At 38.6% G+C, this 24,976-nt stretch overlaps 2 protein-coding genes across 9 annotated transcripts in view; both read left to right on the forward strand.

Moving 5' to 3' along the window:
- The window catches only part of LOC106937605 (monocyte to macrophage differentiation factor 2-like), a 17,141-nt gene extending 7,519 nt beyond the window's left edge, over positions 1–9,622 (forward strand). The window contains exons 2-8 of one of the 2 annotated variants that reach the window (XM_015019191.1): positions 1,332–1,424; positions 2,588–2,669; positions 2,899–3,059; positions 3,508–3,582; positions 3,677–3,778; positions 4,408–4,477; positions 4,560–9,622. In XM_015019191.1, the coding sequence (XP_014874677.1) occupies positions 2,592–2,669; positions 2,899–3,059; positions 3,508–3,582; positions 3,677–3,778; positions 4,408–4,477; positions 4,560–4,763 (690 nt within the window). In that variant the 5' untranslated portion in view covers positions 1,332–1,424; positions 2,588–2,591 and the 3' untranslated portion in view covers positions 4,764–9,622. The remainder of the gene's footprint in view (positions 1–1,331; positions 1,425–2,587; positions 2,670–2,898; positions 3,060–3,507; positions 3,583–3,676; positions 3,779–4,407; positions 4,478–4,559) is intronic. The other variant, XM_015019190.1, reaches the window with a different exon arrangement.
- Positions 9,623–10,768: 1,146 nt separating this feature from the next.
- Positions 10,769–24,976, forward strand: part of radil (Ras association and DIL domains) — a 43,114-nt gene continuing 28,906 nt past the window's right edge. For 3 of the 7 annotated variants that reach the window (XM_015019180.1, XM_015019184.1, XM_015019186.1), the window contains exons 1-8: positions 10,770–11,108; positions 12,771–12,865; positions 13,023–13,137; positions 14,292–14,781; positions 19,943–20,053; positions 22,186–22,301; positions 22,393–22,575; positions 23,866–24,523. In XM_015019180.1, coding sequence (XP_014874666.1) covers positions 13,054–13,137; positions 14,292–14,781; positions 19,943–20,053; positions 22,186–22,301; positions 22,393–22,575; positions 23,866–24,523 — 1,642 coding nt within the window. In that variant the 5' untranslated portion in view covers positions 10,770–11,108; positions 12,771–12,865; positions 13,023–13,053. Of the gene's footprint in view, positions 11,109–12,770; positions 12,866–13,003; positions 13,138–14,291; positions 14,782–19,942; positions 20,054–22,185; positions 22,302–22,392; positions 22,576–23,865; positions 24,524–24,976 lie in introns of all 7 variants that reach the window. The other 4 variants (XM_015019183.1, XM_015019181.1, XM_015019182.1 and 1 more) reach the window with 4 other exon arrangements.

Here is a 24,976-nt window from a genome sequence, read left to right on the forward strand (position 1 = left end):
CATGGTTGTTTGTCCTGTTTGTCTCTGTGTTGCCCTGTGACAGACTGGCGACCTGTCCAGGTTGTACCCCGCCTCTCACCCAAAATGTTTGCTGGAGATAGGCACCAGCACCCCTTCTAACCCCGTTCGGGACAAGGGTGTTAGAAAATGGATGGATGTTTAAGAAGGAAATGCAGATTTTATGAAAAGTGTGTTTAATACCTGCTTAAAGGTTGTTATTTTTCAAAAGCTATCTTTAGACAAACATAGCTCACCAGAACAAATATTCAAATTTATTGAATATGTTGTGCAAAGTATGAATTATTCAGAAGAAATATGGCACACTATGAAGTGAAGAGATTTTGTGAAGATGTCCTTTTTGACACATCATGACCCTAAGAAAAAATACCATGGTTTAACACTATCAAGACCAACGCTAAAGAAGCTGGCTGTTCACAGAGTGCAAGTATAGTAAATGAAAGTTGAGTGGAAGGAAAAAGTGTGGTGGCACACCACACTTTTCTGGAGCAGAAGGTCCTAGAATTTCTAGATACCTCAACAAGGCCTCCATACCACTCTGAATAGATGCAGTTAGTCATGCAAAAGGGAGTTCTGACTATGTTAGCTGACATTTTTGAATGAACAAAACATTTTTATTGGTTTTAATATTCTAATTTATTGAGTGGATCTATAGAGTTGGAAAAACATTTTGTAATTTCAACTTAAACATTTTATCTATTTATTTTAGTCGATTTTCATTGGTACAGTCATTGTTTGAATACTTTAAAAATGGCCTTGCTGAAGAACAAGTAAGCTGATACTGATTCTATCAAGTGGGCCCACCTACATGGTTACCAGATGAAGGGGTGATGCAAATTTTCTTTCTGATTCTATTTTAAATGCTGATATTGGGTGTTTTTTTTGTTTGTTTGTTTTGTTTTTGTTTTTTGTTTTTGAGCAAGCTGCTAAAAAATACTTTCCTTTACAAAGGGAGAGGGTGAACGTGAATGACTTTCCCTTTTGGCTCTATAAACATTGTTGATACCTGGACCTCTCCAAAGGTTCACCTGTATTCATCACATTGTTTGTTTGTTTCAGGATCTCCAAATTACACAGGAAAATTTAAAATGTTAATTCGATTAAAGGAACGCAATGTGAGACTCAGGACAGAAAGCCCAAACTATGTGCGGTCCAAAGTGTCTTAAAATAGAGATCTCAAACATGTCTTATTGGGAGATTCTCAGAGGAGACGCTCCTTCCCCGAAATGTACTAAATACAGATAATGTTTTATGTCCTTTTTAAAGAAAACTGCTGTGAGACCTTTAACTCTAGACTCTTTCTTTGACTGAAGTTTTTCCAGTGCCCATATAAACCAAACGATCTAGAGCGGAGGATGTTCTTCTTTTGACAGCAGCTTGTGTTTTGGATCTCACCGCTCTTATAGGTGGGTGTTTATGTGAGAAAATGACAAATCTAGGTCTCTTACGAAATCTGCTTCTGGAAGATGCAACATAAGAGCATGGGCGTGTGTGTGCATGTGTGTTTGCGTGATTTGGATTTCTGTGCATTTGGTTCTGCATGTTATTTAATCACAGGAAGAAAGTCAAGACACGACAGAAACTGGCGAGGGAGAAGAAATAAACGAGGAGTTCTCTGTTGTTAAAAAAAGAGACAATCCCTGCTCTGCAGTTACCATGACAACAGTGACATCACTGAGGGTTACCTCCTTTTCTTCTTTGCAGTCGTGCTCAGAGACTCTGATCAGTGTTAATGTGTTTGTCTGCAGTGGACGTGTGGACATGCGGAAGCTTCTCTGTGTGAACTATTTATAAAAGGAATCATAGGGTCAAACGTCTGGTCTAGACGGGACCGTGGATACCCACTGTTGCCATGCAACTGCAGCCATGACAACAAGTTGAAGCATGATGTAGCGTTGCTAAGCAAAAGGAAAGAGTGGAGGTGGGGACTTATGGACAACTATGAGATACATGCAGCATTTTACAGGTTCAGCGTTCATGAGAAGCAGGTCAACCTTCAGTTCACACATATTAAACATGAATTAGTTTATGGTCATAATTTACTGACAGTTTCTCATCTAAAGTCAGAGCTTCTGCAGTGGAAGCCAGATATTTTCATGGTCTAAATCAATCATTAACTTGTAGAAGGACAACAAAGCATCTAGCCCACGTAATACAGGTAGTTCTTCCAGATACTAATATAAACTTGATTTTAAGATCTTCTCTCATCATTTTGGAGTTTAACAAAAATAAATAATTTTGGTGATCCTAATATCTGATTGTAAGTCTCATCTATTAGGCTACCTAATTTAAAGGCTAAATTAGGTAGCCTTTAATTTTATTTGATGTTTATTTAATTGCATTTAATTTATATTATTACTTTTATTTTGACCTGTTTACTTTATGTTCTATTAGTTTTTGGACATCATGAATCTTGTGATTCATGATATCCATGAATCAAAAGACTTTTCTATTTAATTGTTTATTTTTTAAATAGAAGCAAATGTCTTAGAATAAAACATTGCATTTCTTGTTTAAGCTAACATCTAATAAAATTGATTTAAATTTGATGATATGTGAACATTTACAGGTTTATGAACAACCGTGTTCCTCCTAACAAGCGATATCAACCCACAGACTATGAGCATGCTGCCAACTGTGCCACGCATGCGGTCAGTATGTACACACACACGCACACACACACACTCACCCACACGCAATGCATACACACACACCACATATAAACTGATATGTAAGATCTTAAAAATAAAGCAGGATACTCATACTGTAATTAGTTTTAAAGTTGTGCCATTATTGCATGCACAATTGTGCTTTCATCCTGCTAGTTTGTGTATTATCCTCTGTAATCTAATGTGTTATTTATGTTCTAAATTGGTTTAGATGTGGATAATCCCCAGCCTGCTGGGCAGCTCACTGTTGCACTACGAGTCAGAAGACCAATGGGAGCGGTTGTCAGCCTGGGTATATGGGGCGGGGCTCAGTTCACTCTTCATCATCTCCACTCTGTTCCACACTGTGGCCTGGAAGAAAAGCCACCTTCGGTACCAAGACACATTTACATAGCATTGGAGAAATATCACGCCAACTTTTATACAGCAGCTTTTCGTTTTTAAAAAAAGAAGCTTTTTCTTTAAAAATGTAAAAACTATGCATGATTTTCTTTGGACTTCACAATTATATATGCATTACTTTGTGTTGGTCTGTCACTACAAATCCTTATGAGGATGTGGTAATAACAGAAGGACCATAGGACTGAGGTGTCAATGTTTTTTTTTTTTTACAAAATTTCTATCTATCTATCTATCTATCTACCTATCTCTCTATCTATCTATCTATCTATCTATCTGTCTGTCTGTCTGTCTGTCTGTCTGTCTGTCTGTCTGTCTGTCTGTAAGACAATATTGAATACTTTTACAAGGCCATATTAAAGTGATAGTATGCCTGAAATTATGTAAAAATATAAATGCAAAAAAATATTTTGTTTTTCAGTTCTGTGGAGCAGTGTTTCCACATGTGTGACAGGATGGTGATCTACTTCTTCATCGCAGCCTCTTATGCTCCATGGTAAGCATACTGGCTTGCTGTCTGTGTGTGAGAGAATGTAAATGTGATTACATAGGAACTCAGTTTGCAGCTGTTGCTGCCTCTCTTCCTATAGGCTAAACCTTCGGGAGCTGGGTCCGTGGGCATGTCACATGCGCTGGTTGGTTTGGGTCATGGCGTCTTTTGGAACCACCTATGTCTTTTTCTATCATGAGAGGTCTGTTCTCACACTGACACCTTTACTTAATTCAGACTGGCTTTCTGTCCATACAACTGACCAGTCATGCTTTAAATGTGGTAAATATCACCACAGCTAGTAATAATAATTAATGCTGCATCAGTTCTTTCGTTATATAAAAGCAGACATTTCAAATTTAAGTCACTTATGGGACAGTTGGAAGACGTGAGCTACTGGACCTGCCTGTTTGCCTGTTTTGGTCACATATCCAAAACAGGCAGGCCAGAGGTGTGAATAAAAAAATAAAAAAAACACTTAAGATGACAAGCAAGTCAGTGCTGAAGAGTAGATGTTAGAAAGATTAAATTTAATTGAACATCTTTAAGAAGAAGACCAGTTGCCTTCTATGTGCGCACTTTAGATTACCATGTTCTGGATGACTTATAATCTATACCAGTGTATTGAATAACTGATTAATTAACCCTAACCCACAGGGAGTCCTGACACAAGTTTTGATAACCAATTGCTTAAGCTATTACAAAACTACTGCTCTTTTGTTTCAAACTTGACATAATCGTTCAATAAGTTTGCATCAACTTCTGGCAGTTGTTTTGTCTGCCAGACGTCTAAGAATAAAAATCTGTTTTTATATTTGTTTTCTCTTTGAGGTATAAACTCATGGAGTTGATCTGCTATACAGTGATGGGAGTTTTTCCTGCTTTGGTCATTTTCTCAATGGTGAGGTCACTCATGTAATGCATGCATTGCACTGTGCTGTATTTCCAATATCAACACCTTATTCCCTCATGCTTCCCGCTAGCCGGAGCAGTCCGGGTTGTGTGAGCTGCTGGTCGGTGGAGCCTGCTATTGTCTTGGTATAGTCTTCTTCAAAAGTGATGGCATCGTCCCATTCGCTCATGCCATCTGGCATCTTTTTGTAGCTGTGGGAGCAGCCATACATTACTACGCCATCTGGAAGTACCTCTACGCCCAGACTCCCAGGCAGGTCCAGACCTCCAGATGACATCAGTGATGACTTCACAGGAATTGACTCCTGTGATTAAGCTGCTTGGGAGAGCTGTGTCCAAGTTCAAGGCTTGCTTCAAATAAGAATTAACTTAATTGGAAAACTATCAGTACATTTAGGCATTTTGACTGTTTGTGGGTGCACAAGCAGCACAAATGAGCAAATACAGGCATCCCTCTCTGGCGCCATCTTGTTTCATCTGACAGGACCATTTTCTACTGCTGCAACAAAAGCAGTCCTATCAGGCAGCTAGAAAATACAAACAAATGTGCTTTGCACATTAAAATCTGTGTTTGCTAGACTCTTTATGAAATAAAGTTCCCAGCTAGAAAGAAGTGCATACATATCCAAATTGCACACATTACTGGAAATCAAGTTGGAAAATCTATAGGCTTCAGAACCTCAGTCTGACCTACACACCAGTCACCAATAGAAAAGGTTTTATACTTTTGAGCACCAATGTTGCCACCAAGAAATATAGAGTGCAGAATATCACACCTGACAATATGCTGTATTCTCAGCAATTATCACCATTGCTTAAATTCTTTTATGCTGTTGATTGGATAAGAAAACAGCAGAGAAAGATTAATTGCTAAAAGATAATAGTGCAGTAGGATCATAATAACCTTAACATTAAAAGTAGGATTAAAACATTTCAGTAAAGTTCAAATGATGTTGGAGATGACACAACTCAGCCCAATTTTACTGGCGACCCTGCTACAAAACCAGAGGTGAAGCCTCGGGTAAAAACACAGATTGGCCCCAGCTGCTTGGAAAACCTTGTGCTTTTCTCAAGAATTCCTTCATTTGAGTCTTATCTCCACTGTCTCATAAGGAAACAATGTTGAGACAATGTTAATTAAAAGTTGGGTAAATCTTACAACAATGTCACAGCCTGGAATAATGATAAAAGATGTCAGATACCACCAACCTGCAATAGATTATACAACAACAAATGAGGTCTTTCATGAAAAAAAACAAACAAACAAAAAAACAATAGCAAAGACACCTTGTTGTGATTAATCTAAGGCAGTTTTGTAAACTTGGACACAGCTAGAATCCCCACTTTGGTTCATTTTAATGTTATATATATCACTGTATTTTCCAGTAATTTGATTTTATTCCAGTGATCAGGGGTTAGTTACTAGTATTGGAGGTTTTTCTCTCTGTGGTGCGCGTCCAGATTCAGTGTTCAGAGGCTGAATTCACGACATTGTCTTAATGTCAAGAGGAAGACAATGTTTACAATTAGCTGCCTTGACTATCATCATAAATTTAGCAATTATTGTAATCATAATTTACACCTGATAAACATGAGTAGTTCTTACTTCCAATCTAGATTTGTATATCACATAATACTGTTATTTTTATCAGTAGTTTTTCCTTTTTTTAGTGACTTACTGTAATTATCAACATAAGCATGAATAGACTAATTTATTAATGTATATATAGCATACATTTGTGGTTGCAGCCTTACAGACCTGTATACATCCACAATTATTTGGTACCTGATTATGTAGTATATTTACTGAATACTAACAGTTTCGTGTTGTTGGTTAGATTTTGCAAAGACGAATGTCATCAGTATCATTTATACAGAGATTATATTTTCCTGTGATGTGATTGTAGTGTTGAAAATAGGTGAAAACTAGTGACATACTTTGTCTGAAACCACAATGAATCAGCACTGCCAGAAGGCTGAATTACTGCCGTAACTGTTAGCTCACGCTACCATGATTAAACAATACGTCTTATCTGAAAGGAAACTGAAGCTATAGTACTTTTGCCCCAATATTAAGGCATCTCAGGAGTGTGTGCGTGCGTGTGCACGTGTGTGCGTGTGTGTGTGTGTGTGGGTGTGTGTGTGTGTGTGTGCGTGTGTGTGTGTGTGTATTACTTACTAGCTGCAGTTGTTTGTATCTTTTACTATCTTACACCCATTAATCCAAAATCCATGGTTGTCAGTGTTTACATATAAATAGCTTGAACATATAAGTATCTATTTGCTAAGAGTCTTTAACTCTGCTTGCCAAACAAGCTTATAGACTTTGATGAATGTGGCAGGAGGACCTAAAAGGTCAAGAACTCTAACATTTAAAGGAATAAAAAAAAAAAGCAACTGACTTGGATCATGTTTCAACAGTTGTTTGTTACTCAGGATTTTACACCCAATTTAAAGGACCACCAACCTGCATCAATTGTTTGTATTCCGTCTGGTTGTCACCACAGCTCCACTTGGTTACTTGCAAATGTTTTATACAAGTTTTACATGACGGTTACTATTCAGACAATAACTGAGGTATGCTATAAAGGACCCAGGAAGCTTGGTATCAGTCAGCTAAAATCAAGTTTCAATACAATGTTACCTATGGTAAAAACGTGTAAAAAGCCTTAAAATAAATTAATGTTTCATCCTTGTAGCATAATCTCACATCACTATATTCAAAAATATCTAAATTTGAATATAATCAAATGTATTCAGCGAGGAAAAAGTAAGGTTAGAATGTATACTTACTTTATTAAGCAAAGAGTGTTAAAATTTGAAGTAGATGTCCATGACTTCCTTTTCTCTGTGGTATAAATGTGATACTAATTTTTCTTTGGAGGACAACGTAAAAAGCAGGGGAACATGTCAATTCTGCTAAGTTATGTAATTCTTGCTCATATCTACAGTCAGGGCAGTAATAAATAATAAATAAAGTTAATATCCTGGATTGCAATGGGTGAAGATCTAGGTTTACCTTAATTTGCTGTCACATTGTTGTTCCTTATGGTGGTGTATTAGAAGTGCATGGTATGAAAGTCTTAATGTGAGAAAATGAAGGAGATTTTTATGAAACATCAAGTCCTAGCTGTCACGTATTTGAAGTTTGGGTGTTGCGTTTGATGCCCTGCTGTTCTAAGTAGTGCATGTGCAATAGGATTAATGGTGGGGAATGCAGTTGGTTCTGCTGCATCGTGATCAGCTAAATGAGATAAAATTTAATTTTCAATAATCTATGAGTAGTCAAATAATTATTGGCCAAATTAATCAGAAAGTATGTGAAGATGTCAATTTCATTGTGTTTCAAGTAGGGTGAACTGAAAAATTGTCCCCAATTCCTTAATTTTGGAAAATCAGCGATCGACTGAAACCTAAATGAAAAACCGGTCTTATCCATTGATCTTATCTACCTTGGCAAAAGTGAACATAATCTACTGTCACATTTTGCTCTGCTGTAAGAGATGAAGGACTGACAGGTCTGACCAACAGTTCAGATCTGCATGTGTGCTGTTAACAATAGTCACTCCTCGTTGCCAGCATAGGTATTTTCTTGCTATATTCGTCATATAGAATGGCTTTTCAGACAGATTTTTTCTCCCAATAAGAAACTGGTGTTGGACAAAGTTGAATTTGGCAAGTCAGGCTTTTTAAAATATCAGTAATCACGATCAGCTAGAAAAATGCGATCGGTGCATCTTCAGATACAGGATGCATGGTGTTTTGGAGCTGTGATGCTCATGTGAAGCGACATGTCAACATGTATCTGTGGCAGCTTGGTGATCTCCAGTGTCAAATGCATTGCAACATGTTGCCTGAGCATTCTTTTTCCCTGGCATTACGTTCTTCTATTCTACTGAGACAGAAAGCAGAAAAGTGTGTATTGGGTTATTAGAACTACACACAGTGAATAGGTAAAAAAAATCTCCACATGATAACTGCAACAGATTTTTCAGTGTGAGGTTATGCTACTGCTTAATTATTTTTAATCTCATTAATTAATCTTTACTAGGTATGCCAATATATGTGGAAGACTCTGTGAATCAAAATATGGATCTTGAAAATGTTTGAGTTTGTACAAGGATACACTGTGATCAACCCTGCTGACACCCATTAGTCACATCATTTTTTTAATTTTTAATTTAATTATTTTTTAATTTTAAAGAATGGCTATTACCATTGCTTTACAAGGTGGTCATAAGGAATCTCAATGCATAATCTGTTTATAGCAAAGTAAATCGTTCTGACAACATTAAGTAATGTATGAAACCAAGCCAGATACTAAGCAAATCTTACCCAACAAGTTTAGTTAAAGCAAATCTCTGTATTCAAACATTTACCTCCCTTTTTGATTAAAAAAATGCAATGTACAAAAATATAATGTGAATTGAATCATTAGAAAGAAGATTGACCAACTTCTAACTGTAAATCTCAAACAATTGTTTCATTTTTTTCTTTTTTTGAGCTGTAGATATTTCAGAAAGATGAACCAATCTAAAATTAACAAAACATCTTCTATATGATTACAAATGTATCACCACAGATAAGTGGGATATTAATGTTTATTGTAGATTTAAATATGTTTAAATGAAGCAAACATATTTAACTGATGCTAATTTGAACCATATTCATGAATACCGAACAGCTTGTATTTGTATTCTGTGTTTATTGACGCCTTCAAGATACATCAAACAACTGAGTGTTGTATTGTACCTTTATCATATCCAGTATTAACGCTACTTCCATAAGCAATTTAATTATTTTACTTTTCTCTCTTTATCTTGCTTACAGTATTTGTCTCTTTTAGAGATGTAGTGCACATAAGACTTTGTATGAATTCCAAAATTTTTACAAACGGCATATCTATTACTATTATTTTTAGGCTCTGTGATTATGAAGCTGCTTAGTGTTTTTAGTCCTGCTGCTGATCTCTCCCTGTTCCATGAAAGCTAAAGTATTTTCCCACATTTATGGTTCTATAGTTTTCAGTTTAGTTATTGTATCTGGTGCTTTTCTGTGCAGTGATAAGCCAATTTGATGCTAACAATGCTTTTATCTTTTCTATCTCTGTTATAATAAAATGCTTTTTCATGCACTCTATTGTTGAACTCTTCCTTTAAATGGTTTAAAACATTTTTTCTCCACTGCTGTACTTTGATGTGAAATCTTTGTTTGTCTCTTTCTTTGTGTGTATTTTTTTAAAACTTGTACTGTATTTACAAGTTTAAAATCAAGTTTGACCTGTCTACAAGTTTGGAGACAGGTCTTTTACCAGCTTTGCACATTTACATACTGAAAAGATCTGCCTGTTCTTCTTTGTCAAATAGCTCAGCCAGATTGGTTGGAGAGCATCTGCAAACATACATTTTCAATGCTTTAGTGTTGATCTTCAATGTCAACCATGCTTCTCTGTCCTGGGTTTTGGACAGTCATGGCTTGGCAGGTTTATAGATGTGCCATATACTTTCCATTTTCAGATGTCTGCAACATATTTCAAGGTGGGATATTGTCTTACAATCCAAAACAGCTTTGAACTTTTCCAAAACTTTACTCCTGGACCATCTGGTGTGTGTTTTGATCTCCACAAAACTTTTTGGTCAGTAATATTCACTAGCATATCTCAGATGCCTTCACGGGTCAGCTGAATTTATATTGACATGAAATCACACACTGATGGATTGTGTTTAGACTCCAAGAGGTCTCTGTTTGGAATTAAAACCTGGAGTTCTAGTCATTTCAGACTCAAACTTCTGTAAGTTTGAAATTTTATCATGATTAACTTCAAAGTAAAGGAAGTTTTTAATATCCATAAATAAATAAAATTTGAGACATGTGCATCAAAGGGCCATTAGCCACAACAGCAATGCCTCCGAAATCTGTCGACCATAAACAAAGAATTTAATTTTATTTGTGTCTCAGATAATAATGATTAGCTTGAGTAAAGCACTTACTCTCTTTTTCATCGAAGACGGCGCTAGACAGAAATTGAAGATTTAACACTTAGGTAAAGTTCAAGTCCACTGTAAATTGGTAGGTGTGACTTAGATTACTTTTAACGTTATCTGTTCTTTCCAAATACTAAACAGTCTCTCCAGTAAACCTACTCAATAATAATTTTCATTAATTTCTACCCTGTTGAGGGATTTTCAACCTGCTATTTGCATTGAAGACAGAGATAGTAATTAAGTGTCCGCCAGAGGGAGCCCTTTTCATCTCTTTAAACCGAAGCAGGTGTATTTTGGTGACGAGCAGGGCTCGGTCATTTCCGTCTCGTTTCGGCCGCGAGGCGTTGTGGATGTAGGAATGCGGTTACCATAGGGCTGTGGGCATTGCTGGGCACGCGGCGGAGAAGGGAACGGGAACCCACCGCGTCTGTCTGTTGTCCAACTTAGCGGGGCCGTCTCGGGAATGTGGAAGGGAACTCGAGACGGGGAGGCGACGGTGGGAACGGGGCAGCAGCATCTGTATATCCTCCATCCATTTTTTCTGGGGATTTTCTGTCTTTGTGGGGGGGAGAGAGGGATTGCGAGAGAAGCCAAGGATTCCCCGGCAGCACCATGGAGCCACGCACTGCAGACAACGTGAGTACTTTGAGGCAACAGACCCACAGAGAGCTCCCAGGAGAGTGCGCTGCTGAAGCACTCAACTTTTCCACCAGCTAACCTAATTAATTTAAAAAGGTAAATCATTCATATACGTTTCTATTTGTGGGGTGGTATTTATACTAATTAGATAATAGTATAAAATGAGCCGGAGTACAGTCATTAAGCACACCTGCTGACGGTCAGAGGCCGCGCCTGCCGACTCCTCAACGGATTAATTTCTGAGGATTTTCTCCTGCCTTTTGTTGCTAAGGCGGTTGCTACTGACGACCAGCGAGTCCGAAGTGGTAAACAGACGGACTACTGAATAACGGGGCAGACACAAGTTGAGCTCCACAGCTTTATCTCTCCGTGATAGTGGTGGGTGTGTGCACGATTAAATCCTGACCTTCTGGTGGTGAACACAAGGGCAGACAGCAGGTCAATAGCCTGTGAGACATTATTACCAAGTAGGTCTCAAATATGTCACTGTAAAACATAGAACCTACTCACTAGTTTTTCTTACTGTGAGTAGACGAAGGAGGGGTTTCCTGGGATTGATTTAACTGCAGCCAAGTGGCCAGATTACTGTGGATTAGGCGGCATTTAAAATAGTCACGTTATCCCAGCACTTCTTAAGTCTGCTACAACATCATCTATTTAGGCTGACCTACTACTATATTAAAAAAAAAAAAAGAATTTTATGCAGTTCAAGTGTTTGCAGGAGGTGCAACATTTTGGTGCAAATAGATCGGGTGGCAACTCATCAGTAAAGTAAGCTAAGATGGACTTGATTACAATATCTTTGTTTCTTTATCAGTCATTTCTCTATTCCCCTCAACACTGCAATGGTCTAATAAAGGTCTTTCTGTCAAACTAGAACAGAGGTCTTCAGAAACACAATATAATAGTAACATAGACCACATGGATCATTTTAAAATTGATAATGGTTTTCTACCATCATAATGCTATGATAACAGTACTTGTCTGAATACCAAAAGAAAGTAGTGGTATTTTAATGCAGGGTGATTAAAAATCCACTATTCATCAAGTTTTAAATGAAGACCTGATTCCAATGTATGACTTTCTCCATATGATATCAAGTGCTGCAGGAGCCTGCTAATGACCTATTCATTTAAATTAGGTGTGTGGCAGCAAGGAGGATCCAAAATCACGCTTCTGCTCTGAGGGTTGGGAACCACTGGTGTAGAGGGCCACATAAATACTAATGATGAATCAGATTCGGCCCCCTGCTCTCTGTCAGTTGCTCTTTGACTCCACTATATAACCTCTGGCCAAAAATGTTTCACAGTCACAGTGACATCTCTATGATCTGGAGTTGAACATAAAGTTCCCTTCTATGTTAATGTTTTTATAGTTTGTGTGTCAAACCCCAAAACATCCATAGTTTCAATAATATTATTTACTCAGTTTTGCTCATTTTTTAGTTATAAACTTAACCTTGATAAAATCAGCTATTCCCAGTGCATAAGTGTCAGAATACTCCAGCTTGGTATTTAAAATAGCAGAAATTCAATTGGTACTCATGTGACTCTGAAGGGACCTGAAGGACACTTTAATGTTTAGAATGACTGCTGGGATACTTTGATGTAACATGCCATATACTTGAATGTTTGTTTTTTGTTTTTTTGTTTTTTTCAGAGTGAAAGGTGACAGTGTAATGAAATGCAAATTGTCTGAGCCGGTACTGTGACCTTCTTCCTGCTGCAAAAGAAGTGATAATACTTAAAGTCAAGGTACATTTCTCATCTTGCAAATACTTTTTTGTTGTTTATCGCATTACCATCAGGATGAATTCATTTTGCATAGTACAGGGCTTACTATACAATAAATATCTTCGCAACTAGTGTGTGATAACCTCCTGCATCCATCAGCTCCTCTTTTGTCTGTCAGACTTGGAGTTTGTGAGGCCAACAGCATCATCATGTTCTATGGTTCTTCCTCTGGGGCCAGCATGTCCCTGCCATCCAAGAGCCGCCTGAAGCGCCAGAGCAGAACCTTTACACAGGTATGTAAACATCGCTTCTCCCATATGATATGATTTCTTGCTAGAAAGCTAAATAACTTTGATAAAATAAATGAATAAGGTACAGCTACTTGTACTGTCATGCAAAAGGATTGTTTAGGTTTAATTAGCTTTCCACTGGTCAAAGACTACAAAGCCCTCTAAAACTTTGATAAATGTCAGGCTTAATTTATTTACAGCAGATTAATTTATTTTAATTAGACAATATTCAGCAAAAACACAATTATCCATCTAATAACTTCATAGCTACTTGAGAGGGGTTGCATGGTGTCTCTTAATGGTAATTAATTGTGTCTAAAGTAATTCAAATACAAATGTCCCACACCATCTGTGAAAGTTGTCTTAGCAAAACTATTTGCAAAGCATTTTGAGTCCAGCTATGCTACGAATGGGTAAATATCGTTTATCATTGTCATAAAAAATTTTGTCATCAGGTTAAGTCACGCTGTGATAACGACATTCTCTAACTGATAATCTTGGCAATCCCCAAACTAGAGTGTGACCAAATTCCATTGAGAAAACCTCATGTCTCAATAATGCAAATAAAAAAATTCTGTTGTTTGAGGAAAAAAACAAAAAAAGTAGGATCCTATCATTTTTACCATACATAAAACATAGTTGGAATTGTAGAATTTAACAAACAAAGTCTTGCAACATTCACTGATATTGACAAGCAGGAAAATCTACAAAGTAGTGTCTGTGGTATTTTGTTCGCTCCCCTTGCTGTGAATGTCCTGACCTGGAAAAGGCTAACCTGGCTTACCTCAGCTCTCCTCTTCACTCAGACAGCGGGGCTTAAGGAAAACAACTAAATCAAAAATCCACTGAAACACAGAAATCAGGGGGTCTGACAGAGTTATAGTCATGTACTTCCACTAAAATGTCTGTGACCAATGGAAATTATTAAAGCAATCCCTCCAGGATTTGATGTACAACCCAATGTTTTTGAAAATTTTTGCTTAAAATTTGCAATAAACTCACAATAATTCATTAGTGTGAAAAAATATGGGTATCTGTTGATTTTTTCCTATTGAATGTTTCATGAAAACAAGTTTTCTTTTTACTGCAATATTTGTTTTGTGATTTTGTTCTTCCAAGTTCATGATGTGTACTTCACTGAATACATGCTTTTTTAGGTCCTGTACCGCACTCTGAGCTACAGAGACCGTGTCCCAGCAGAGACGGGGACAAACACTCGAGGGGATCGGCGCTCCACTACTGAACCCCCAGAGCGGCCAGCGGATGACCCCGCTGAACTCTCCACTCAGAGCTCGGCCCCAGGGGTGCTGAAGATCTTTGGAGATGAGATCTGTGCCGGTGCCAACTACAAGAGTGTCCTGGCCACGCCCCGCTCTAGTGCTCAGGAACTCGTGAAGGAAGCGCTGGAGCGGTACTCGCTCAGCAAGGATGCAGCCCGCGTCTATGTGCTGTGTGATGTGATCGGACGTCTGGAGGGGGGCGGGGCATGGAGGACTGAGTGCCTGCGAGCACTTGGGGACAACGAGAAGCCGCTGTTGCTCCAGGAACTGTGGAAGCCCCGAGAAGGACATGCTCGCAGGTTTGAGCTGCGCAGGAGAGCTGAGGTGGACGAACTCAATGCCAAAGAGAAGGATACCATCACTGCTGGTAAGTAAACACACACACAACCGCAGAGTGGCTGGTCTAATTCTCTTCTCTCTTACATGTCAAACTCAGCAGAAAAGCACAGCTCGTTAGCTCTTCTGCAGTCGCTGCGCGTGCGTGTGTGCGCGCGTGGGTGTGTGTGTGTGTAAATTTTGTAGAAAGGTGATGTGAGGAGAATATTTAATCAGGGTCAGAGTAGTGTGTGTGTTTTGACATATCAAAACACAAAGCGCACACACACACACACACACGCACACGCACTCATACACCAAGGTAGAGCTCTGAAATCCTACCATCCATTGGATGATGTCTTTTTAGAATCATGTGGGAACTTCAGTGTTAGCTTAAGTCTTGCTTCAGTACTCTGATCTTTTAGATTGTTTTAATTCTATATGGAAATCTACCATTTTAGTAAAATGTACCTTTTTCATTTTTGTCCTAAAAACTAAATGAAAACAGAGTGACTTTTCAGTATGTAATACAACAAAGTCAGCATGCATGTTATGTTTGCAAATGTATGTCTCTTCAGTAACTGGGATTTGACCTTTTATTTCTAATTGTTTTCAGTTTTTTAAATTTTGCTTCTTGTATGAGCACATGCTGACACTCACCTGGCTGGATCCCTTTAAAAGAATTCAAAAAACATGGTTCTGGTGGTTTTCTGTGATGGAGGACAAGTATTTTTAGCCTCAGTCACACATTATGCTTTCCAGCAACACCGACATTTCTTATGAAGCGTGCCAGTGTGTACTGGTTGCTATGTCAACTTCTGCGCCAGCCAGAGAGTCAGTCTGCAATCATATGAACTGTTTTCTTTTTTTGTTTGTCTAGTAAAGCTGAATATTGTTCAGGCCTCACAGAAAAATAAAATTTAAGAAAACAGAATGACTTTCATGTCAAGTTGTCATTTGTTGTATACATACAACAACCTAAGTCCAAAATTATTCATACCCGCAGTCAGATTTGGATCTAGGGGTTCTTCTTTTTTTTACTGTTTTCACTAATATCTCTCTTCTGAGATGTCAGTGAAAACTACCATTAGCTATTACTACTTTTGGCTAGAAGTAATAATAGCATTTTGTAGTAGCCTCGCCAATGTCCTGGCTTCAATCTATAAAGCAGAAGAGTGAGGTATTGCTATTTCAAACAGTTTCTAACCAAAGATAGGTTATCAAAATACCAGTAGAAATATCCAACAAAATGGTCTGCACTACTAACAAGAGTGTGACCGAAGTAATGCCAAAAACTATTTTTGACAAAATATGGTTTCAACTTGCCAGTTTTTCAGATATGTTTTAGGCCCTTTAAGGCAGAAATGTTTGCAGCACTAAAACAGACTAAAAGTGAGTGATTGCAAAGCCATTCCTGTGCTGGGACTCCAGCACAGTAAGAGCCATTATGTACAAATGGGGAAAAAAATCAAGGAAGAAGAAAGAAACCTAGTAGCTCGCCTACCAAGATTCATTAATGACTCAATGACTGATACAGGAAGTCACATTCATAGTGGTGGCTGTGTGATGGTCTTGCTTGGCTGAACCTGAAACACTTGATAAAATTGTGAATCCTGCTCTTCTGAATGAAAATGTCACTTCCTGATCTTAAACAGGACAAAGATGCAAAGCATACAAGCCCACCTTGGAATGGCAGAAATAAACGAAATGAATGATTGAAACTCTTCTATGTTTAGCCCTCCCACGCTCTTGACAGACGGGGTCATTTAGATCCCACAAGTTTTTTTAGTCTGTGCATGTTGCGGCAGGGTCATACTGACCCAATGTATGCTTTTACAAGGTTTTCTTGTGTGGTTTTGGAAATTGACAGTCTAAGTGTGACTGTTAGAGAGTTAAGACAATTCTGCAAAGAAGAATGGGTTAATGTTTCTCCACAGCGATGTTGGAGACAGTTATTGCGAACACTCTGACAGCTGTTGTGCCCAGCATGCAGGTTATCAGGGGTTATTCCTTTTCCACACTGAGCCAGGTTGTTTAGAATCACTTTCTTCTCCTTTTAAGAAATGAAATATTCATCTGGAAGCTTATTTTGGTCTTTACTTGGGTTTTCTTTGTCTTCAAATGTGATCAAAAAAGTAAACAAGAGAAATGTACAAGAGTGCTCATAGATTTTTTTCCATGCATTGTATTTTGGGGTCTGTATGTTCCACAGTTTTGATAGTGGTGCTTTAAAGCACAAAACATGGTTTATATGCTATTTGCTGTCAGAATTAGACTGTATCTACATCATAGACTGCATCAGAAAATATATCGGAAAAATAGTTTTGATATTAGCTGTATTACAGTGCATTAAAAATATATGCTCAGTCTCATTAATGTAATATTCAGTTTGCTTATAAGCTACTGTTAAGTGCTTGTGGATGTCAGACTGTCATCACAACACTATGATTTCGTTTCACTTAAAACTTTTAAAATCAAAACAAATTGAATAATGAGTTGAATGTAGTGAGATGGAAGTTTAGACATTTTGCAGCTAATTTCTAAAAATAACTACAAGTCAGATTACAGAATAATGCATGTACTAATGTGACTGAGAGGAGGGACAACTTTTTCTTTGATCTCTTTTGGAAAAGTAAGATATAAATAAAGTTAAAAAAGGGGATTGATGACCTACTTTGCTTAATTTCTCTATGCAACATTGCCTCCAGAATGGTGTGTGTGTGTGTGTGTGTGTGTTTTTTTTTTTTTTTTTTTTTTTTTAAGCTGAGCTCAGCAATGTTATTTTTGAGGGTAAAGGTGGCTCCATGTGCTCTTCCATTAATGGAGCTATTGGGCACAGTTTATTTTTCAGTCTTCTTTGAACATAGCATCTATGCAAAGTTTCAGTTCAATTTGAAACAATTTCATAGTTCTGAATCAGCTGTTTTAGGAGTTTTTAATGACCTTCAGCTAAATGCTGATTTGTGGAACTGTGCTGCTCTGGTGCTTTTAGACCTGACTGCTGCCTTCAGATCACAGCTTCCTCATTTCCTGAACACTGCATAAACAATGAAGGCAATGTTTTAAAAGGTCTATTTTAACATGGCAGATTCATAAATTTTTAAGGCACAAAGTATTAAAACACCAACCTTCACCATTTACTAAAATATTTTTAACAAGTCAAATGGAAGAAAATGAGCTCATGCAACTAAACTTGCCATAGTTAATAATAAATGCAGGAATTTAAAAAATGACTGAAAGAAGTTAATTTCCTAAATGGCTATTTGTACATTATATTATCTATCTTTTCAAAATTTATTCATGTTTTTTTTTTTTTTTATTGATTTTTCCTCTACCATTTAGAATTATTTTTGTTATGTATCCTAGCAGAACAAATTTGTGTTTGTTTCTGGATGAAAATTAAATATTTTATTTGGTAGACTGTATTCAGTAGTTGTTGGATTAATTTAAAACATTTATCCTATGATCAGTATTACCATGTAAAATCCTTTGTTGTTCTAAGGTGAGGCATTGGTTTAACATTCTGAAACATGACCTGCTTTTTTAAAATGCTGTCAAAGAAAAGATCAAATGATAACATAACAGAAAATATTGCTTTCTATGAAAAAACTTCTGTTCACTTATCACATTTTGATGTTTTTATTTTCACACTAACCTTTTCTCTATGTTTTAGCTTTTAGAAAACTCACCCAGCCTGGACTTTTTTCTTGTTCTGTTAGCAGTTTTATCTTTTGTTTGTTTTTGTTGGTTTTTTTTTTTATCTCTGGTGTATGTGGGAGCGTGCATGTTTATGTGTGAATTGTCTATTCTCACATACACTTTAATAAAAGAGATCACAATTTAAAGATACTGTAGAACTTTCACTGCCAACCTGAGCTATGGTCATCCTGCAGAAGTTTTGTTCTGTGAAAGTTAATTTGTGCTAAAGTGATGCTCACACAGGGATTTCTGCTGTTAACTGAGCAGTTTTTCTGTGAATGTTTAGGTTTCAGCTTTACTTGTCACTTTGATGGTGTTGGAATGCAAGCTGACACTGTGCATTAATGGAAATCATTTCCAAGCTGGAGAGGGGGAAGTGCAGGGGTTAGGGAATTCTGAGGGACTCTGTGGTTTGGGTTAACCCACTCTCCAATAAAGGCCACTAAAGTTGATAAAACCTCTTTTTTTTTTTTCTTCTCTTTTTTTATGAAAAAAAAACAACAACAAAAAACATTAAAATAATAGCATTTTTTGACGGTTTTCAGCCTATGTTATCAAACCCCATGACTTTCATCTCCTAGATGTTTAACTATATGTGCTATTTGGAGAAGTCCTCTTGGAGCCCTCTAAAACTTAGCTGAAGTTGTTTGTATCAGAACTGTGTCATCAACATAGAGATATACTAATGACTCCGTTATATTAATGAAGTTGATGGAAAATATGGTTGTACTAAGGATTATTCATGTAAAACACCATTGATAATATGAGTAGCTGAGAGAAAAAAATGCTGTGATTTCACAAACTTGGGTAGTGAGCTATTTGGAGATCCAGGAAATACATTTACCAGAAACTGCAATGCAACCAAGCTCGTCAATGAAACCCATGTATTTCATGTTATTGGCTAAATTAATAAAAATTGCAGCACAAGCTTTATTTATGACTTTTAGACTTGCAGTTTAACAGTCATGACCAATTTTTAAACTAGATTTAATCCAGTTAAAATGCTTTTCAAACACTTTTGACTGACGTGGTAAAGTGGAGCAAAACAGAAATGAGTCTTTAAAAGTTAGGTTAGTAAAGCTGACTTCCAGGCATTACAAATGTTGGCATTGTTTATGAACTGGTTTAAAATACTTGGAATGAGAGCCTCAGTCATGTGGACTGTAACTTTGAAAGAATGAGTCCAGCTCCTCTGACCCTGTAGCTATTCATTAAACACACTTGCATATATTTGGCACAAATTAACTTCATAATTTTTGTTTTTGCTTAAATAAATTTGGTATCTAATTTGACATTTGTATGTTATGAGGAAAATCCTGCCACACCTTACTGCCACTCGCAGTTACTATCTCTGTGTAGTAACTGCTTTATGTGTCTCACTTTCTGCATACGTCTTGTGGCATGTGCTGTGTGAAAGGTTTTGCGTGTTTGGGGGTAAATTCTGTTCTTGGTGTTTGGGTGTGGGGTTGTTTTCTCAGGCCCCCTCTTCCCCCCTAACCCTTTCCACCTTTCAGTAGGGCCCAGAACCCCTCAATTCTTGGCGGCTCTAATGGGTCGGTCTGGGCTGGGCAAATACAGGAGCTCCCCCCTGCGGTCTGGTCGGGTGGTACAGTCCAGCTCTAAAGGTGGGGACTGGCCTCAGGGAGGGTGGCTGTCAGTCATTTCCATGAAGACCACCTCTACCTGTGTTGTCACCCCCCATAAGTCAGTGACATACAGTGGCTTGCAAAAGTTTTCATACTCCTTGAACTTTTCCATATTTCATCACATTCCAACCACAAACATAAATCAGTTTACATTCCTATGAAATATAAAGGCCAACATTTCTTATAAATGTAAAAATGCAATGTGCAAAAGTATTCAGCCCATTTTCTCTGCTAATGACTAAATAGAGTCCACCTGTGTGTAATCTAATGTTGGTAGAAACCCATCTGCTCTGTGACACCTCAGAGGTTGATTAAGAGAATATTGGGGAGCAAACGGCATCATGAAGTCCAAGTAACGCAGCTAGAGGTCAGGAAGAAAGATGTGGAGAAGTGTTTAAAGCAGACTTGACTCAGATTCAATGTCTCCCACCTCCACTGGAATATGTTAACACTGGAACAAGTTCTCCCGAAGGTGGGAGTTAAAGTTTAATCTCATGGAAGACTCTGCCAGACGTTCCCAGCAGACTCTCATAATACCTTGGGGTCTGACCGGCATCTTCCCCCACCACCAGAGCCAACTCACCACTAGGTAGTGGTCACTGGACAGCTCCACACCTCTCTTCACCCGATTGTCCAAGATATGGGTCCATAGATCCACTGAGATGACAACAAAGTCAATCATTGAACTTATGCCTGAATCTGGTGTTTTCCATGTGGAGGGTCATTGTCCTGCTGGAAAGTGAACCCCAATGTGCAGGCACCAAGATGGGGGACTCACTCTTGTCCGGCACCTCTCACCAGGGGCAACTCCAGTGTAAATGAGTGTCCAACCCCTCTCAAGGATACTGGTCTCGGAACCAGAGGTGAGGTGAGATCGACTAGCTGGAACCTCTCAACCTCATACACTATCTCAGGCTTTTTCCGCACCAGAGAGGTGACATTCCATGTCACAAGAACCAACTTCTATAGCCGAGGATTGGACCGTCAAGGTCCCTGACCTCACCCACCACCCATCCCACACTGCATGCAGCCCCTTTGGCCCCTCCCACAGGTGGTGAGTCCATAAGAAGAGGGACCCACTGTTTGGGCTGTGCCTGGCCGGGTTCCATGGCTTAAAGCCCGACCACTAGTCACACTTGCCCCATCTCCAGGCCTGGTTTTGTGTCCAAGTGAAGGAACACTGTTTCCAGTGATTGTGTACATCATAAAGGGTCTTTGCTGCACTTTGTCTGGTTCCTCACCTAAGACCCATCTGCCTTGGATCACTCTACCAGGGCATGAAGCCCCTGACAATATAGCTCCTTGGATCATTGGGACACTTAAACCCCTTCACCATGATAAGGTGGCAGCCCATGGAGGGGGATCTGCACCCTGCTGTTCACAAATGCTCTCCATCTAATCTGACTGAGCTTGAGGTGTTTTGCAAAGAATGGGCAAAAATTTCAGGTCATTAGGCAGACAAACCCTTAAAGACTTTCAGCTGGAATTGCAGTAAAACATGGTTCCACAAAGTATTTACTCAGAGGGCTGAATACTTTTGCACACCACACTTTTCAGTTTTTTATTTGTAAAAAAGTTCTTGAAGAATGTATAGCTTTCTTTCCACTTCACAACTGTAGACTATTTTGTGCTGGTCTTTCACATTAAATTTATGTTTGTGGTTGTGATGTGACAAAATATGGAAAAGTTCAAGGGGTATGAATACTTTTGCAAGCCACTGTAGAGTGTGTTAGGATGCGTGTGTGTTACGTAGCCTGGCCATAGATTGCCTGTGTTCGATTCATGGAGAGTTGTTCACCTTGGAACATTCTTCACCATTGTCAGCTCCTTGTGATGCTTCATCTTTTACCACTTATTCACCTAAGCTTTTATTTTATTTACACATAAGTTATTATACATGTGCCACTAATCCCTAAGAAAGTATTTTAAATCTAGTCGGTTCACGCATGTGTTCAGCATTCATGTTAACAAAATGCGCTAAATCAAAGAAAGTTTCCTCTTTGCTCTTTCCATCCTTTTGTCTCGCTTTCACTTTGTTCTCTACATGTTCTCCTTGTCCTTCCCTTCCCTCCTTGTTTTCATGCTTGTTATTCCTCTCTACCTCCTCACAGATATTAATGCCCAGGCCCGGAAGCTCCAGAGGAACAGGGCTAAGGGGACACTGACCCTGCCCCGCTCCAGCAATTCATCCTTCTGCCGCAGCCTCAGTGAAACAAGTCTTAATCAGGTAGGGGCCTTGTTCACACCCAGTTTTGATGATGGATTATCTGTTATTCATCAAACAACATAAATGCATACATGTTTCTCTGTATGTGCAGCTTGGAGTGGGAGAGGAGCCCAAACGATATTATTCCACCTTGCCAGGGCCACTGAGAGGTCGAGAACGTGATGGACCCTCCAGCAACCGGAGGAAAGAAGACGGCAGTCAGGGAGCAGGAGGGGTGAGGCACTCTCTCTACCAGTCCCCCCATCTTCTTCTACTACAAGGATTCAACCGGCAGGTGAAGATAATGAAAATGTTTATAATACCATGATTTTTTTTCCCCATTTTGCCACAACAAACTTAAATGTATTTTGCTGGGATTTTATGCTATAGACAGACACAAAATAAACCATGATTGTGAAGTGGAAGGAAAATAAAACATTCTCTTCTCAGTTTTTATAAAGGTGTGGCAATTATATTAAACATTTGTATTAAGCCCAAGTCAAGTCAACAATTAGCAGAACTACATTTTACTCTTATTTCAGTTGTCAGTCTTGTGGGGTCCTTGTCTACCACCTTTGTTCTCATAGTGACTGAAATTTTTTGCTAATTTTTCTTTGCAAACTTGATCAAGCTCAGATTGGATGGGGAGAAACACCAGTTTTCAAGTCTTTACATAGATTTTGAGTTTGATCAGATTATTCATAAATGACACCTCTCTAGTATCATTAAACCATTCCATGTGCAGGGTCATTGTCCTGCTAGAAAGTGAACTTTTTCCCCAGTCTCAGGTTTTCTGCTGCTAACATGTTTTCTCAAAGGATTGGACTGTATTTGGCTCAATCCATCCTCCCAAATCAACTCTGATCAGCATTCAGTTCTGTGGAATTAAAGAACCCATCCTGCATGATGGTGCCACCACCTTGTTTGATTGTTTAGATGCATCCAAACACAGCATCCAAACTGAACACAGTTTATCGTGAACTGTATTCAGGATGATTTGCACTGCTGTTTTTTTCTAAAGTGTATTTAGACCAAAAAAGTTCCAGTTCAGTCTGATTTGATCATCTTCTTCAAAATCTTTACTGTGATCCCTACATGATTTATGGCAATCTGCAAAAGGGGATTTTTATGGGTTATGCCTTTTTTCTTGCCTCCTTTAGAGGCCTGATTGGTGAAGTGCATGAGTCATAGTGATCCTGTCAAGAGATTGTCCCACCAGAGCCATGAGTCTCTACAGCTTCTCCAGAGATCCTGCCTCTCTGATTAATGCTGTAGTTGGGTCTTACTCTCTTACACTTTTGGATAATGAACAGTGTCCACTGTTTATGTTTAAATGTGTAAAACTCGACTGGTTGCACTTGATTTTATTCAGTAAATAAATAAGTCACACTTCAGATTTTAATGGTGAGAAATTAAAACTTTTCCCTCCACTTCAAAGCACTACTTTGTGTTGGTCTGTCATATACAAATTCCAATAGAATACATTAAGGTTTATGGTTTTACTTTTACAAAATGTAAAAAGGTTTAGGGGATTCGAGTTGTTTTTCAGGCCTAAATGTATCAATGATTTTTCTGTGTTTTGCAGGACTGCCTGGTTTATCTTCTGAACAGGGAGCAGCACACAGTGGGTCAGGAGACCCCATCAGCCCGCCCCAACATATGCCTCTTCTCACCTGACATTCTTCCCCTCCACTGCCGGTTGCGCCGAGTCCCCGCACCACATCATCATACCAACAGCAACAAGGGAGACGATTTGGCGGAAAGTCACCGTTTCTGTGTAGCTGTTGAGCCTGTACTCAACGCCACTGTGCTGGTGAACTTTTCCCGCTGTGAGCGCACAACGACACTGCGACATGGCGACCTTCTCTCCTTTGGAGCTCATTACATCTTCCTCTACAAGCATCCCACGGGCGCCAAGCCCCTGCCTGCTCAAACGTTGGCACGGCTACGCACGTTGGGGCAGCTTTATGATTCAGGGGTAGAGGAGGGAGAAGATGGGACTCAGACTTGTAAAATGTGCGGTTCTGTACTGAAGGACAAAACCGCACAAGTGGTTAGTGTCCCGGCAGTTAGACGTAGCTTCAAGCCACACCTGGTGAAACCTCGCGGTGTTGGGATGGTGTCAGGAGGTGAAACAGCAGGACGAGGAGGAGGAGGTCAAAAAAGAAAGTTACAGCTGGAGTTTGACCAAGCTCATGAGGACCAGCTGTTGAATAGAATCGTCTCTCTCATTGAACCTGGAGGTCAGTAGCTTTAAAAAATAATAATAATAATTAAAAAAAATCTCAGTGTACGTGCAGAGGTATTACCAGTGTGCTGCCGCCCTGAGCAGCACAATTCCAGAATTTATCACTCGTGTATTTGATAATAATGATATTTATTAATATGATTATAATGATTAAATGGTATTACGCCTAATTAATTAGACTATTAACATGTTGCTTTAAATGGTCCAAGTATATGAGATAAGAAAGAAGGCCACAATGTTTTTATATTTTTTTAGTTCTCTTGTATTGAATAGATTTTCAAACATTATTGATAATTCTCACAATGATCTATAATGTGGAAAGAAATGTCTGATGCCATTAATGAATCCAGTGATTAGTGGAATCTGAGATAATCTCTAATAAGAAAAGTTATTTTTTTTAAGAATTTACTCTGAGGTTTGAATAGTTTGGAGACTGCAGCACAGTGTT

This window comes from Poecilia latipinna, unplaced genomic scaffold (genome assembly GCF_001443285.1).
Source record: "Poecilia latipinna isolate Pla-1442-1.1 unplaced genomic scaffold, P_latipinna-1.0 Scaffold2388, whole genome shotgun sequence".
Lineage (NCBI taxonomy): Eukaryota > Metazoa > Chordata > Actinopteri > Cyprinodontiformes > Poeciliidae > Poecilia > Poecilia latipinna.